The following is a 14,088-nucleotide window of genomic DNA, read 5'->3' as shown; positions in this document are numbered from 1 at the left end:
GGTCCAACATGCCTTTCACTGGCCTCATAAGATCTTGCATATTGTGCCTCGTGTAGAATTTCATTTTGTCACTCTCTTGCATTGTTTTGACACTCTTCTGTCATCTCACCAGACTGGCGAGGAAGGCAACAATGGCAGGAGAGAGGAACAGTTGAGAGGGCACTAATCTTTCAAGTGGTTAATTCATTACTAAATGCTTTCTTGGAATGATGAACTTCTCTTCCTTCTATAATCCCCTAATTGCTGGAAGCCAGTTAATGAAATCCCAGGAGCCAGGACCTTTGGTACTAACTTCAATTGGCCCTTGAAGCTGCTGCACATTCTTTCAGACCTAGGATATTAAACTGGAAATTTTTACCAATAAGAAATCTGAGTCCTAGAGATAATGAGTCTTCCCCAAATCAGTGGCAGAGCCAACGCTATGGCCTCAGTTAGCCTAGTCCGTGGCTTTATTCTTCAGACTACACTGCCTTACTGATGCCTTGTGCACAGAGAACACTAGGAAAGAAAACAAAGTTACGTTTCTATCTTTGACCATGATGAAAACTCACTGCGGACCTGGGCAAATCACTTTACTTTTCTGGGTTTCAGTTTTCTGAGATCTTGTGTAATAGGTAATAGTTATGGTTAGTGGTTTGGGGCCCCAAGGAATTCAGGAAAATTTTGCTAGTACTCAGAGAGCAGATATACCAATTTGGATGGTCACAACATAATACATGAACTGAATCATTGGTATTAAATGGTCAAAGTTCCCAAGAAGTGACTGCAGTTCACTGACCATTGGCTCAAAGGGCAATAAGCTCCTGTCACAGCTCTGTTCTCATTCTCCAGAACCCTCACCCAAATCCCAATGGAATTCTCACATCTTGTCAGGTATGACTGTGGTTTTCTTGTTAAGAAAACTACAGACCATCAGATCTACATTTCTATCATGTGTACATCTCCCTCCATCCCAGTCTTTCATTCTCTCTTTTTCCTTGCCTCATGCTTTAAAAGGACAAGCTGTCCTTTTAGAAGGCTGTCCTTTCACCTGGCTGTTAATCCTCTGGGATTTTGCTTGCTCAGTGTTCTGTTTTTTTACCACCATCAGTATCATCATTCTGTTCCCTTACACAGATGCAAGGAATCATGGGTGCCTGAGAAGTCATCTAACTGGAACCAACACTGGATGACTGCCTCCCTTTCTTCACTTCTCTCAAAGCTGGAGTCACTTTTTTAATTCATGGGTTCCTCACTAACACCTACAAGTATTCTTTCTCCTCTGCTTCTAAAAGGAAGCACAGATGTCCAGTATCCTATAAAAAATCTGTATTTGATACAGTAATTAATCCGATAATCATCTGATTTCTTTCCTTCTATACACTGCAAACTTTTAAAACAAGTTGTCTGTGTCCACTGTCTCTTCTTGATTACTACCCACTTGTCCCCCACTCAGAATCCCTTGCAGGGATCACTCTACAAAAATTTCCCACTGGAAGATCACCTAACCCACTTCTCATTGTAAAATTATAGAACCAAGAAATTTTATAGCTAGAAGATATCTTTGATATTTATTCCAATTCTCTCATTTTACAGATGAAGAAGAGCACATGTACAATTTTACATGACCAGTGGTCTCATTTATCTCCATTTCCTTTGTAGTACTTGATATTGACTCTTTTCTGAACATCGATTAAAATATATAAACTATTGTCAATTTTTTTTTTTTTTTTTTTTTTTGGATTAGTTCAAAAAGAAGGCCCGAGAAACTTTCCTGAGGACAAACTACATTTGTCATGAGACAAGATGACTACCACATGTGCATGTTTCTATTCTTGGGCTAGAATCCTATCACCCCCCACCGACCCCTCCACCATTAACATGTTTCAATCTACTTTCAAGTTGTTTTCATAATCACCAAAGGCTTCTGTTACTGCTAGAAGAATTCAATATAAATGTACTTAGTCTTTCTCCTGTGCTGAAGTTAAGCTGCTTATACCTTAGAAAAAAATAACTTTATATATTGCTATCAAACTATTAGATATTCACTTGGTTAAATGACAACCGCAGTGACGAACATATCTGACTGTCAAACATTTTTCTCCCTTCTCCAAAAGGAAAGTGCATCATTTTTACTGCCAAGAAGTTCTCAGGTGTAGAAACAGTAAGGAGCAGCAAGTGGTTACTGCATACTAGAACGGGGACAGGGTGTTAATTTGAAGAAGAAAAACTAACCTCTCTCGCTCTTGGCTTAGGGGAAAACAGTCTGGATTTGTTCTCAAATGGTTTAGAAATCTACTGGCTATTTTTCAAGGTTCTCAAGATACTGGCCCAGGGAAACATATCTTGAGCATGGGTAGAAATGATGGTGTGCATGTTTTAGACCTGTTTGTAGCATCTCCAGGTACAAAAAGTGTCAGCAAAATGCAGCTTTAATGACTCAGTTAGGTTTTCATGTAAATGCAATAGAATTGTCTTATCTGAAATCTCGAAGCCATTAAGGCCAATTTATGTGGAAAATACATCATTCAATTTATTCCTTTTGCAGCAGGCAGCAATCAATAATCTCATCACTTTTTAATTACTAAAAAGAAAAGCCCCATGAACTCATAGAAGCAGCTGCTGTGATTATTTATTTGATGTTGATAAGAATAAGCAAAGTTTCAATATATGACAAATAAAATATATAAATATCTATAATATATATATTTACTTAAGATATAGATATGTATATTTACATTTATAAATATATTTATATATGATAAATAAGATATATAAATATATTAGATATCTAAAACAAAATATGTATATATAATAAATATCTATAAAATATCTATCTACCGATCGATCTGTCTCATGTATACACAATGGAGTACCACTTTATTTCACCATTTTCTTTGTAAGAAAAATAGGCCAGAAGATAAAAATAAGCAATGATCCTAGTTACACATGCAGTTATTTTCAGAATAGGCAATCTTTCATCATCTTCCCCAAACCTTTGAAGAATGGGTAGGAATCAAGCTTAAAAAAAAAAGAATGGTCACAAAGTCACAAGTCAGTATGTCCACTCAGTGTGGGTCACCCAAAGTTCAATCCCCTCAATTCTATGCCTGAAAGAGAGATTGTGCCAAACACTAGCTGTGAGGGATAGCATGCTGGGGTGGGCAAATTATGGTAGGGGAATTAGGTTAGGATATGCAGCTCAAGAAAGGAGGGAATTTAAATAAGCATTACTTTGGCATTCAGAATATTCCTCCCTGATTTAGGGAGAAAGAAAATAATAAGGATGATATTCTATTATATTGAAATAAATTTAAAAAACTACTGCTTGGGGAGAACACCTTTATGAAAGTAAATTCCGAATTAACACCTAGAATAAATCATAGAGATCTACTGCAAGATAAATCAGCAAACTTACAGCATACCAGGTATTGTCATGGTACTGGGAATTCAGGAGAACAAGACATGGTCCCAGCCCTGTCACAACTCACTCTTGAGTGGAGAAGGGAGACAAGGAAATGAATGATTATCAAATAATAGCACCAGAATAGCTTCAGGAAAATGCCATGTGGTTGCTACTGGGAGTAGGGGACTCAAACATCTAATTAAATTTTTGAATGAGGTGAGGAGACACAATTTGAAATATATGCAATCATATGGCTAGGAAAAGAAAAGGGGCACAGGCTCCATGAATAATTCACTACTGAGAGAAACGTCCATGCCCCCTTTCTTCTGTACTTCATCATGGCAGCTTTAACCTATTTTATGAAGCACCTGAATTATTTCTGAATGATACTGTAGACTTAATGTGTAGGAAAGGGTTGACCCGTTTTAATACACTGCTGACTTTGCAAATTGTGCTCCTAACATAATGTAGTATTCTGGGAAAGGGGGATCATTTAAGACACTTATACACATAGAAAAATTCCTTCAGTGCTCCTCGTTAGCTCCTGAATCGATCGATTGGGATGTGTCCACATGGTACTTTAATTAATCAACTTAAAGTATTCATTGCTTTTTCAAGGTCTTTGCCCTTCCATAGCAGACAAAGAGATAAAACAGTCTTATGTATGTTCAGATAAGAACAAGGACAATTGTTGGACTAAAATCTTGATTAATGGGAGTAGTTAACATAATGATAAACAGAAAATTTTCCTTATTTTGTTTTCTTCATTTATTATTAGTTAAAAAGCATAATAAAAAGTCCCTGAAAAATATTTTACTATTATTTGATCATAATCTTTTGCTTTTCCAAGTTGCCATCCTTACCACCAACTATGATTGCAGAGCATAGCAGGTGAGAAGATAGGAGACTAGGTTGGAGCACTGGTAACCAGGGCACTCCCTGGAGGCGATGCTGGGAAATAATCCCAAATATTTACTTATTTGGTTACCATACACTACTGGACAGTAAAATTACAGTTAACAGACTATTCCATTTCATTAAATACATTTTTATAACATTTACATTTCAATTAAAAAGACAATCTAAAAATGTTAAGTAATTAAAATAGTGCTTCTTTGTCTCTCAGAATGTAAAAACATTGGAACTATTTCAATCTGGCCATTCTGATATGCCACTAAAAAATGGAATGTATTCAGAACCATTTCTTCAAAAAGTTTTAAACTATATTTCAATGAATGCTGCTTACTGCCTTTCTTCAGACCCAAAGAATGTATAATTCAAAGATCATAATACAATGGATTAGCAACCAACAAATCGAATTAAATATTCATTTTTCTGACAATTCTAAAGCATGGATTTCAAGTGTATGGAATACAAAGTAGTCTAAGACATCCATGTCTGTGAAAAATGGGTGTGGGTTCATATGCTGTCCATTAAAAAAAAAAAAAGGAGGGCTAAATGGAGTTGGTGCAAGTTGCTCTGAGAGATGCAGAGCTTGCTATGAATGTGAAGTTGGGCAGCTAACCTGACACTGATGGAAGCCGGATGAGAAGTCCTGGATGGTGGCTGGGAACAACTGTCCAGGGCCCTTGGGCAGCGTTAAACATTACTACTTTGGGATGGTGTTCTGTGTGCTCTTGTTCACGTCCATGGGTCAATCCCTGGATGGAGGAATGAGGCTCTATTTCTTTTTCTTTCTACTTCTCCTTCTCTTGAAGAAGTGTTCTCTTGCTACACTGCCCTAGAACCTCTCCACAGCTTCCTCTCTGTGTGCCTCACTCATTAGGAGCCATTGTGCCAATGTATAAGCCGTGCCCTCAACCAGGCTCTTAGTCACGGCTTGCATCTTCAGTATATCTACTTGTTTTATGACTTTTTTATATGCATATATTTAACACCTGTATTTACAATTCTTTGACAGTCAGCATTTTATATTAAGTATTTCTGTTTTATTACCTGCTGCGGACAAAGGCAGAGCTTATGAAACAATTGCACAATTCCGTTTCTATAAATTCTGTCTGAGCAAAATGATTCAGTGGCTGGAATGCCCATGCTTTAGAGAGTTACCGAGTCACTGTCAGGTTTGTCTTTGACTGGCCTGTTTGTATCAGAAGGAAAAGTACATGTGGGCTGCAAAGTCTCAGTCATGATAGCACCAAACATGGGAAATTCTGCATGGGGAATTCTGAAATTTCACTTATTTATTTAACCAATATTTACTGATGGTTTTGCAATGCTGTAAGTTCCTGGGCTCATGACCTAATCAATATCTACGTGCCCAACATCCACACTGTGCCTGACATGCAGCGGGTTCCCAGGAAAGTACATTGAAGAGATCTATACAGCACAAGTGGCTTCTTTCCTAAGAGGAATTTACAAAGGGTTTGCTCCCTTGTCCTCAAGTCATAAAAAGTTAAATAACAATACCTGATAAGATATATCCTCACAAGGAATAGCATTACTGCAGGGATGTGGCCCTTTCTCCTTGGCTACACTGCCATCCCAGAGGTGACCGTCAAAGGCATGGATGAAGTGCTGAGAATGAAAGTTCTGAGAACACAGCCAGGGTGGCCTCCACCGACAGTGCCGTAGAGCTCTGCAGACGGGGATTCTGCAGGGAGGGATTCTAGGGTAGCTCAGGGGCTGGTCCAGGCTGGGACAGAGGCAATGGGCAGGCACGAGCTGGTCCCAGGCTGAGCTGGGACTATTGAAACGCGGCTAGGTGTGGCCAGAGAGGCCAGCTGGCAGGAAAAACCCAGGCACCGCAGTCAGGAAGGTGAGGGTAATGCAGGAGGAGAGGACAGGGCTGATAGACAATTGAGTTTTATAATCACATAAGCAAACGGAAAAGAAGTGATGTGGCTTCTTCATCTGTTACAATATTTTCCACAAAGCATCACTTTTAAATAAGTGCCATCCTTGATCAAATATATATATTTTTCAAATCTCTGGCCCTGGTATTACACTTTATTACAATACTCAGATATTTTTAAAACAGATGAAATGGCCATACTGATTTTTTTCCATAGATGATATGTAAACACGTTTCATAATACTTTGAGAAAATAATCTTTGTACGTGTTCTCTTTCCCTAGCAAATGATTCTCTGCAGTGATTGGGAGAAAGGGAAGAACACTTAAGACATTAATTCTGTGTGGAGAGCGTTACTAGGATACTGAATTTTTTTTGTTGACTCAAATCACAAAAGGAAAAAGCTTACTTGAGAGCAGTCTGCCTCCTCCCACCCCCACACACATTATTAAGAATAGCTGCATGTTTTTTGCCTAAGGCAGACAATACTTCTAGAGAACATCCAAAGACTGAATACATTTAATACATCACTCCCCCCACTGCCTACTCATCGACTAATTTTTTTAATGGCCCAGCCCAGGAGTTGGTAAACTTTTTCTCTAAAGATCCAGCTGGTAAATATTTTAGGATTAGCGGGCCATATACTTTATCCCAACTACTCAAGCCACTGTAGCAGAAAGCAGCCAAAGACAACATGTAACAGATGGGCAAGGTTGTGGTTCAATAAAACTTTATTTATATAAACAGGTGATGGCTGATTTGTTCTACAGGCCAGAGTTTGTTGACTCCTGGTCTAACCTCTCAATCTTGAAATTATATTACAAGTATTATGTTCACATGAAAAGAGACAATAAAAGTCAATAGACATTATTGCCACACAATTCTACCCCACCTTTAAAGATACTAAGTTATACTAATACATGTCAGAATAACTAAAAGCATGCCAAAATACCTAACAGCCAAAGATTTCAGGTTTCATCTTTGATCTTTCAAATATATTTAACATAGACCAACACCAGGGAAAATTTTAGAGAAAATTTGTTAAGGGATTCTACAGAAAGAAAAACAAAAAACTAGCTTCTCCAAATTTGTGAGTTCTGAGACTGATCTTATTAAATATTCAGAAAAAGCAGATAAGCCACACTATTTCAGTAAAATATGTCCTGAAAAATAAATCAGGAACGAAGATGATATTCCCATACACATCTGGATGGATTTCAAATCTTATTATGAAAAATGATAAAAAGAAACATCTAGGGCACTTCTGTAATGTGTGTGTTTTTTGTTTGTTGGTTGGTTGGTTTGTTTGTTTCATTGCAGAGACCTTCAGAGAGTACAAATCAGCAAATAAATCCACTACTTTGCAGGATAGAGATCAACAGAAAGTAACATTCTGAGAAGTCACATGCTTCTGTCTAAATAGCCGCAGACCATTGAAGGTACATAATTGACTTTCCTGTAGCCCAGAGGTTCGTTTCTGGTGAACAGGGATATGAACTGGGATGTGGAAAGTCATCATTAGGCCATAGGAAGAGGTTCTGGCAACTGTGATATGCCCGTTTTTGGCTGGATATTGGCTTGTTAGTCCGTGACTTGCAGGAAAGACATAGCCTGACATATACTTGCATTTTATGAAATTCTGTGAGACTCTGTGAATAGTAATGGTTACTTGCGGCGGCTTAGGGTAGGTACGGTCGTTTAGGATTTGGGGGAATGAGGCAACCTGGTTGGTGCATGCCCTGTGTTACATACTCACTAAGAACAGAAATGACTAAAACACGATAATTGGAGTCTCATAATTGGAGAGAGCATTTAAAACTTTTACTTCAAAATAATTTACGGTTATAGTTCCTTAATCTAGATTAATCGATGGTTATACCATGTAATAAAAATTTCTGACCATTTGGCCGTAATGGAAATGGCTATCTTTAACAATAATATACATTTTTAAATGCATACTATTTATAAAGTACTTTATAAAGAACACTGTTACAGATAATATTTCATTTGATCCTTAACATTTCCTGGTAAGGTAGGTGGAACAATTGCTATTATTTTTATTTTCCTGATGAGGACATAGATACAGAGAAGTTACACACATGCTCTTCAGACACACAGTGAGGGCAGAACCATGACTCACAGCAAGCCATCTTTTATCGACTGCAGCATACTACTTCCCTTTCAAGATCTTTGTGGATTTCTTTTTTTCGTTACCAGATTCTACCGTAAGGCCGAGAGATGATGATGCTTACAATATAGTATCTTGGCTGGGGAGAATGATAAGGATAATCATTTTAAAATGACTCTCTTTTATGTAACAACTGTCAAAAATGTATCTCATCAACAGCTTTATGGCCTCCTCATTAAAGAAGATAGTATTGTGTTGTAGGAAGAACAACTGGAACTTAGTAAGTGCTTGCTAAATTGAACCAATGTCAGGAGACCAGCGTCCAGAGGGACTGGGTAAATCATTGACTAAATGAATCAGGGTTCTCTGTTTAATAAGGGAGAAACTGCAACTATCCAGTTCACGATGATTTAAGGAGCTCAACTAAGAAAACAAAGTGAGACCATTTAGAATAAAGAGTACCTAATTCACTCAACAAGTATGATTGAGTAGCCATTGTGATGGACGCTATAATGAGATTGAGCACAATCTACTCTGTGCCAATTGAAATCACAGCTTCATAAAATATAAGAAAATTGTTTGGAACTTTCAGGGATTACACATAAATGGAGTTGAGGAAAGACAGAAGCAGATCAATAAAAATGGTAACAGTTTATAATGATGGATAAATAGACTTACTCTCAGAAAGGATCAAATCATCGACTGTCCAACTATAACACAAAGGCTAAAATACATAGACTTTTGAGTAGATGCAGTAATTTGGGACACATACTCTATTTTGAAGATTTTTAGTATGTAATAAAAATTGCAATCATCGCAATAATTTTTAATATGGATTACATGTTCAAATGATATTTTATATATAAGGAGTTAAATAAACGTTTAAATAGAGGTCAGCATTTTACTTTTTTAATGTGGCTACTAAAACATTTAAAATGACTATGAAGCCTGAATTGTATTTCTATTGGACAGTGCTGTTCTAGAAGGATGTACTATAACCAAAAGAGAAGTCTGAACAGTGAATAATTCTGAAAAAGCTAATCACGTGTATGTTGTCTTTGTGAGGCAAAAACACAAATAAACTAAAGACACAACACAAAGAACTAGGTGTTATCAAACCCTCTAATTACAACAATTCTGATGGCTCACAGGGGAACACAAATACGAGTATCGTCAGGAGGAACCTGGAAGGTACTGTGGTGATTCCAAAGTAAATGGACTGAAAACTAAAAGAAGTAGAGGGAACAGGGAATACCTTTCTTTCTTCTTCCAGCCGAAGCACAGATATTTGAAGGGGAAATAAGTCTCTGCAATGCTTGTTAAATGGAAATCCATTCTACCTCCAGCACCTCCCCTCCAGTCACCAGCGACTATGTCAGACACACATACTCTGTTTAATATTAATATAATGCTTTATGAGCTGTCAGAGCTCCTTTATACACCTCAACCAAAGTATTTAATATTACTATATTATTTATCGCCAGTAAATGGTCACAAAATAACTGATAACATCTAGGCCCCGCAAATTATAAGCCAGATTACTGAAGGGAGCTGGAGGGATTCAACTGCAAATGCCCCAAGGAAGCCCTATGTCTCATTGAATTTTCAGCCCCCAGCCGAGTACTGGTTACACAGTAAGTGCCCAATAAATTCACCAAGTACATTAAAAATGGTAGTATATTGAAGAGTCCACACCCAAACAATATGGAAAAGACAAAGACTGGAAGTTTTAGACTGAACTTGAAGAGCTTTTCTTACACATTAACTAGAGGGGAGGAGAAGAGACGCATCTGAATTTTAATCTACCCTTAAAGGGAAGTAAGTATTAGGTTGGTGCAAAAGTACTTGCGGTGTAAAAGGTTAAAAATAATTGCAAAAACCGCAATTACTTTTGCACCAACCTAATAAATCAAAGTACTTGAGAATGATGCTTATTTCTTTAAAACTCAGGTTCTCAGAAATTCTAAATAGAAAAAGCTTTCTATTATTCTTTTGAGAAATATTTCCCGGATTTTGCTTGAATTTCTTTTATTTAAATTCTTACCACTAGTTCTGCTAGTAATCTTGAAAGAGCCCCAATCATGAAATAAATATAGATATATTATACTCAAAATTACGTCAGTATTTCCTACCTATAACTATGTAAAACTATAATAAGGTTTTATAAATGCCAGTTGTCAACACAGAGTTCTGCTGCTTGGAAAAGATTTTCGTAATAAGTAATGACCGAAAAAGGGCTTCAAGCCTCAAGGAGAAGGGGTGTGTGTGTGTGTGTGTGTGTGTGTGTGTGTGTGTGTGTGTGTATGATTAATTGAGTATATTTTTCTATTGGGGCTGAAATGCAAGGTATTATTTCATCCCTTCCCCGTTTGGCTTTCTCCTATTTCCATTGCTTTAATTTCCCATTCAAATCAATTTCTCAAAATAGAAAAAAATATCTGCCATCAACGCTAGACTTTAAGTGATATAGAGAGCTCATTTTTTTTCCAGCTTCAAGTAATAGCCTTCCAAAAAATGATTAATGACTGTGGATGTATTTTCAATAGAAAGGATTTTCAAATTCCTTCAAAATCTGTCATTGTTTTCTTAGCTCTCAACAAAACAAAACATATCCAGTCATTCAGGGGCCATGGGGAACTTTTAGGGATTTGTTTTAGATACCTTCCATCTGCTTTAGCTAAAAATATAGCAGATGAGGAGAATTACATAGGACAGTGGTTCTCAAACTCTAATGCGGAGCAGAATTATTAGACATACTGATCGAAACACAGATTGCCAGGCCCCACCTCCAGAGTTTGTGATTCAGTCCCTTTGGGGTGGTGCCGAATAAGCTGCATTTCTAACAAGTTCTCTGGTCATGCTGTTGCTGCCAGTCCTGGTACAGGAGGATCCCTGATAGATAACTGGTTGCAACATCATCTTTCCTTTATTAATTACAACTTTCATGGCTAAGGTTTTTGAATCAGACCCTAGAGTGAACCCTAAAATGGCTAACAGCTTTCTGTGGCTCTAGAAGCTATGTAAGCCACATCCTTCTTTAACTATCCTGTGGAAAATATCAGTAGAGTGTAACCCTCTTCTGGAAGAAGAAATCAAACTGTTTCTTGAGTCCCTCCCTCACTTTCTTTAAACCTGTAAGTATTTGGAGTGAAGTTCAAAAGAAAGATGGTTCATAAAGCCTATCTGGAAGGGGTGGCTCTATCAGAAAGATGGGATACTCACCAGAGAGGAAATATACCCAGTCGTGTGGTGATAAAAACCATGGCAAACATAACAAACAGGAGATCACACATTTTCTGAAACTTGGCGTAATTTGCCATTTTGGCAGCCTATGAAAGGAAAAAAGTGACATATTAATTTAGTTAAATTGATAAATGAAAACCTCCTTTCAATATGCACAAGTCTCCTATAAGTTACAAGTGATCAGATGCATAAAATTGCCTGCTACTTTGGAATGTCATGCATCATGCATCAGTATTCATAAATTACCCATAAGTTGAGTGAAATACAGCATTAGCCATTAGTAGAACTACTGATTGTTACAGATTTAATAAAATATTCAGCAAACTGAAAAAATTCAATTACATGGTAGATTTCAGGAAAACAGAAAAATAAGAAAATTCTTGCATTACAGAAGATATTAGCTAGCCAAAGACACCAAAATAGGAATTTGGCATAACAGGTCAAAATAGAAAGTGTTATATAATCCTTTACACCTTTGATGAGTTGCAAACACTGCGGCCACAAACTTCATACAGAATACATGGAGCTTTTCTGCAATTTTTTTCTCCCTCTACTTAGATTTATAGGTTTTCTTTCGACAAGCATAAGGAGTATTCTATGGAGACAGTTTCTTGGCTTAGTCTCATAAATTTAGAAATGAAGAAGGTGTCAAGATCATGTTTTTTTCAATGAATCCATTTAAGTGTAATTTTCAAAGTTACATTAATGGGTCATCTTCTAGATGAAAGTCGCTAATGTTCAAAATGTCTGTGAGAAGTATGCTAATATTTATGATAGTGATTTAAGTGACCACTTTTTGTATTATAAATTAGTGTAGGGAAGACATCGCATCCCCTTCTCTACCATCTACTTTTTATGGATGAGTCTAAGTAAAAAGAGGTGACACTGAAAACATAATTTTGCTTGATGACCTCTTTTTACATTTTCACCTAGAATTCACAAGCCCCCACAGACAGGCTTACAAATTGAAGACGTCTTTTGAATTCATAATATTATTTCCTACTTCTTGGAAAGTTAAATTAACTGAGTCAAACCTGAAAAGACTATTGATAATATCCATAGAAACTATAATATATTTAAGTAAAATACAAAACACTGAGAAAAATATATTCCTAAGGGGAAAATCTATTTACTGAGTAGAAGCCAAGATGAACTTTTAATTTCAAGAATACTTTGGATATGACACCACAAATTATATTAAGAAAAAAAAAAAGTATCTTCTGTCTGCTTCTGGCTAGGTAACCATGTAGTTGTTCTTTTATACTCATTCACCAGTATTCAATAAAAAGCATTAAACATCAATTATTTTTGGAAATGTCTAGGCTAAAGATCCCACTTCAAAGAGTTGACTGTCATCACATCCCATTATTTGGATATTCTCAAGTAATATTTTACAATATCAAAGAAGATCCAGGTGACGAAGAACATTTGCTTTTAAGCCACGTGACTAGGATTTCTGGATTATTTTTCTTTTTTAGATTAAAGTGGTACATGACTATTCAACCAACATTTTCTGAATCATGGCTGTATCGAACATCATGCCAGCCATTTCCACAGAGATTAAAGTTGGCAGACTGTACAGGATTGATTTCAAAACTGTAGAATGTTGTATAAGTTTCTACTTTCAAGCATATGTAGGATTTAACCAAATGGTAACTGATATTCAGCGGATTGCCTCTATACTACTTATACTTCTCCTTTAAGAAATATGTGGAAAAGAGAGAGCCTCGCTTGGAGCACTTAAAAATCATAGTGCCAAACTATCATCTGACATATCCTAGCCCATTAGGACTATTTTTCTGTTTTATAACCTTATAGGGGCCAGAGTTTTTTAATAAAGTGTTAATGTACTTCAAACCTTGACTAACTGCTTTTATAGTAGATTCAATCAATTTTACTGCATGGGATTTCTGCTTAAATGCAATAATAAATCATTATTTGAGGGCACCTCTATTCTATATTCACAGTGACAATAAATGCTTCGAAGGGGCAGAACTGTGGGCCGAAAGGAATAAAAAATCAAAAACAGATTCTAAGACTCATTTCTACATGAAATTTGTACTCTGGTTTATTTTTGACCAGTTACATAAATTTCTTAGCATAAAGTAAAAAAAACTTTAATTATGTAATATTACTGAGTGTCTCTTCACAGGAGCCATAATTAAAAGTAAATATCACATCAAAATTTTCCTTGAGATAGCATTTTTCTGTACTCTTTTTTTTCTACTTTAATAATTCTAAATGATAATGGTTTATAAAGTTAATCAAAGTATAAGCAAAATATCCTCAGACACTCTTTATATTTATACGCATAGAAAACAATTTTTATATATAATTTGCTATTTGTATACACTTTCCAGTGTGAAAATAATAGGATAATGTGTATATTGGCAATAAATCTATGACTACTAATTGATTTCATCAGGAAGTACAATTCCCATTAATAACTAAACTGAGTTACATACACTTTCTAGATAAATCAGTGTGAAAAATATAACACCAGAAATAAAACTTGTTCAAG

At 36.3% G+C, this 14,088-nt stretch overlaps 1 protein-coding gene across 2 annotated transcripts in view; it reads right to left on the bottom strand.

Annotated features, from left to right (window-relative positions):
- Positions 1 to 14,088, bottom strand: part of CERS6 (ceramide synthase 6) — a 281,767-nt gene that overhangs the window by 37,469 nt on the left and 230,210 nt on the right. For both annotated transcript variants that reach the window (XM_019727366.3, XM_019727367.3), the window contains exon 8: positions 11,547 to 11,653. In XM_019727366.3, the coding sequence (XP_019582925.1) occupies positions 11,547 to 11,653 (107 nt within the window). The remainder of the gene's footprint in view (positions 1 to 11,546; positions 11,654 to 14,088) is intronic.

Source organism: Rhinolophus sinicus, chromosome 17 (assembly GCF_057876585.1).
Source record: "Rhinolophus sinicus isolate RSI-liver-muscle chromosome 17, RSI-T2T, whole genome shotgun sequence".
NCBI lineage: Eukaryota > Metazoa > Chordata > Mammalia > Chiroptera > Rhinolophidae > Rhinolophus > Rhinolophus sinicus.
This window is presented reverse-complemented; position numbering and strand designations above follow the sequence as displayed.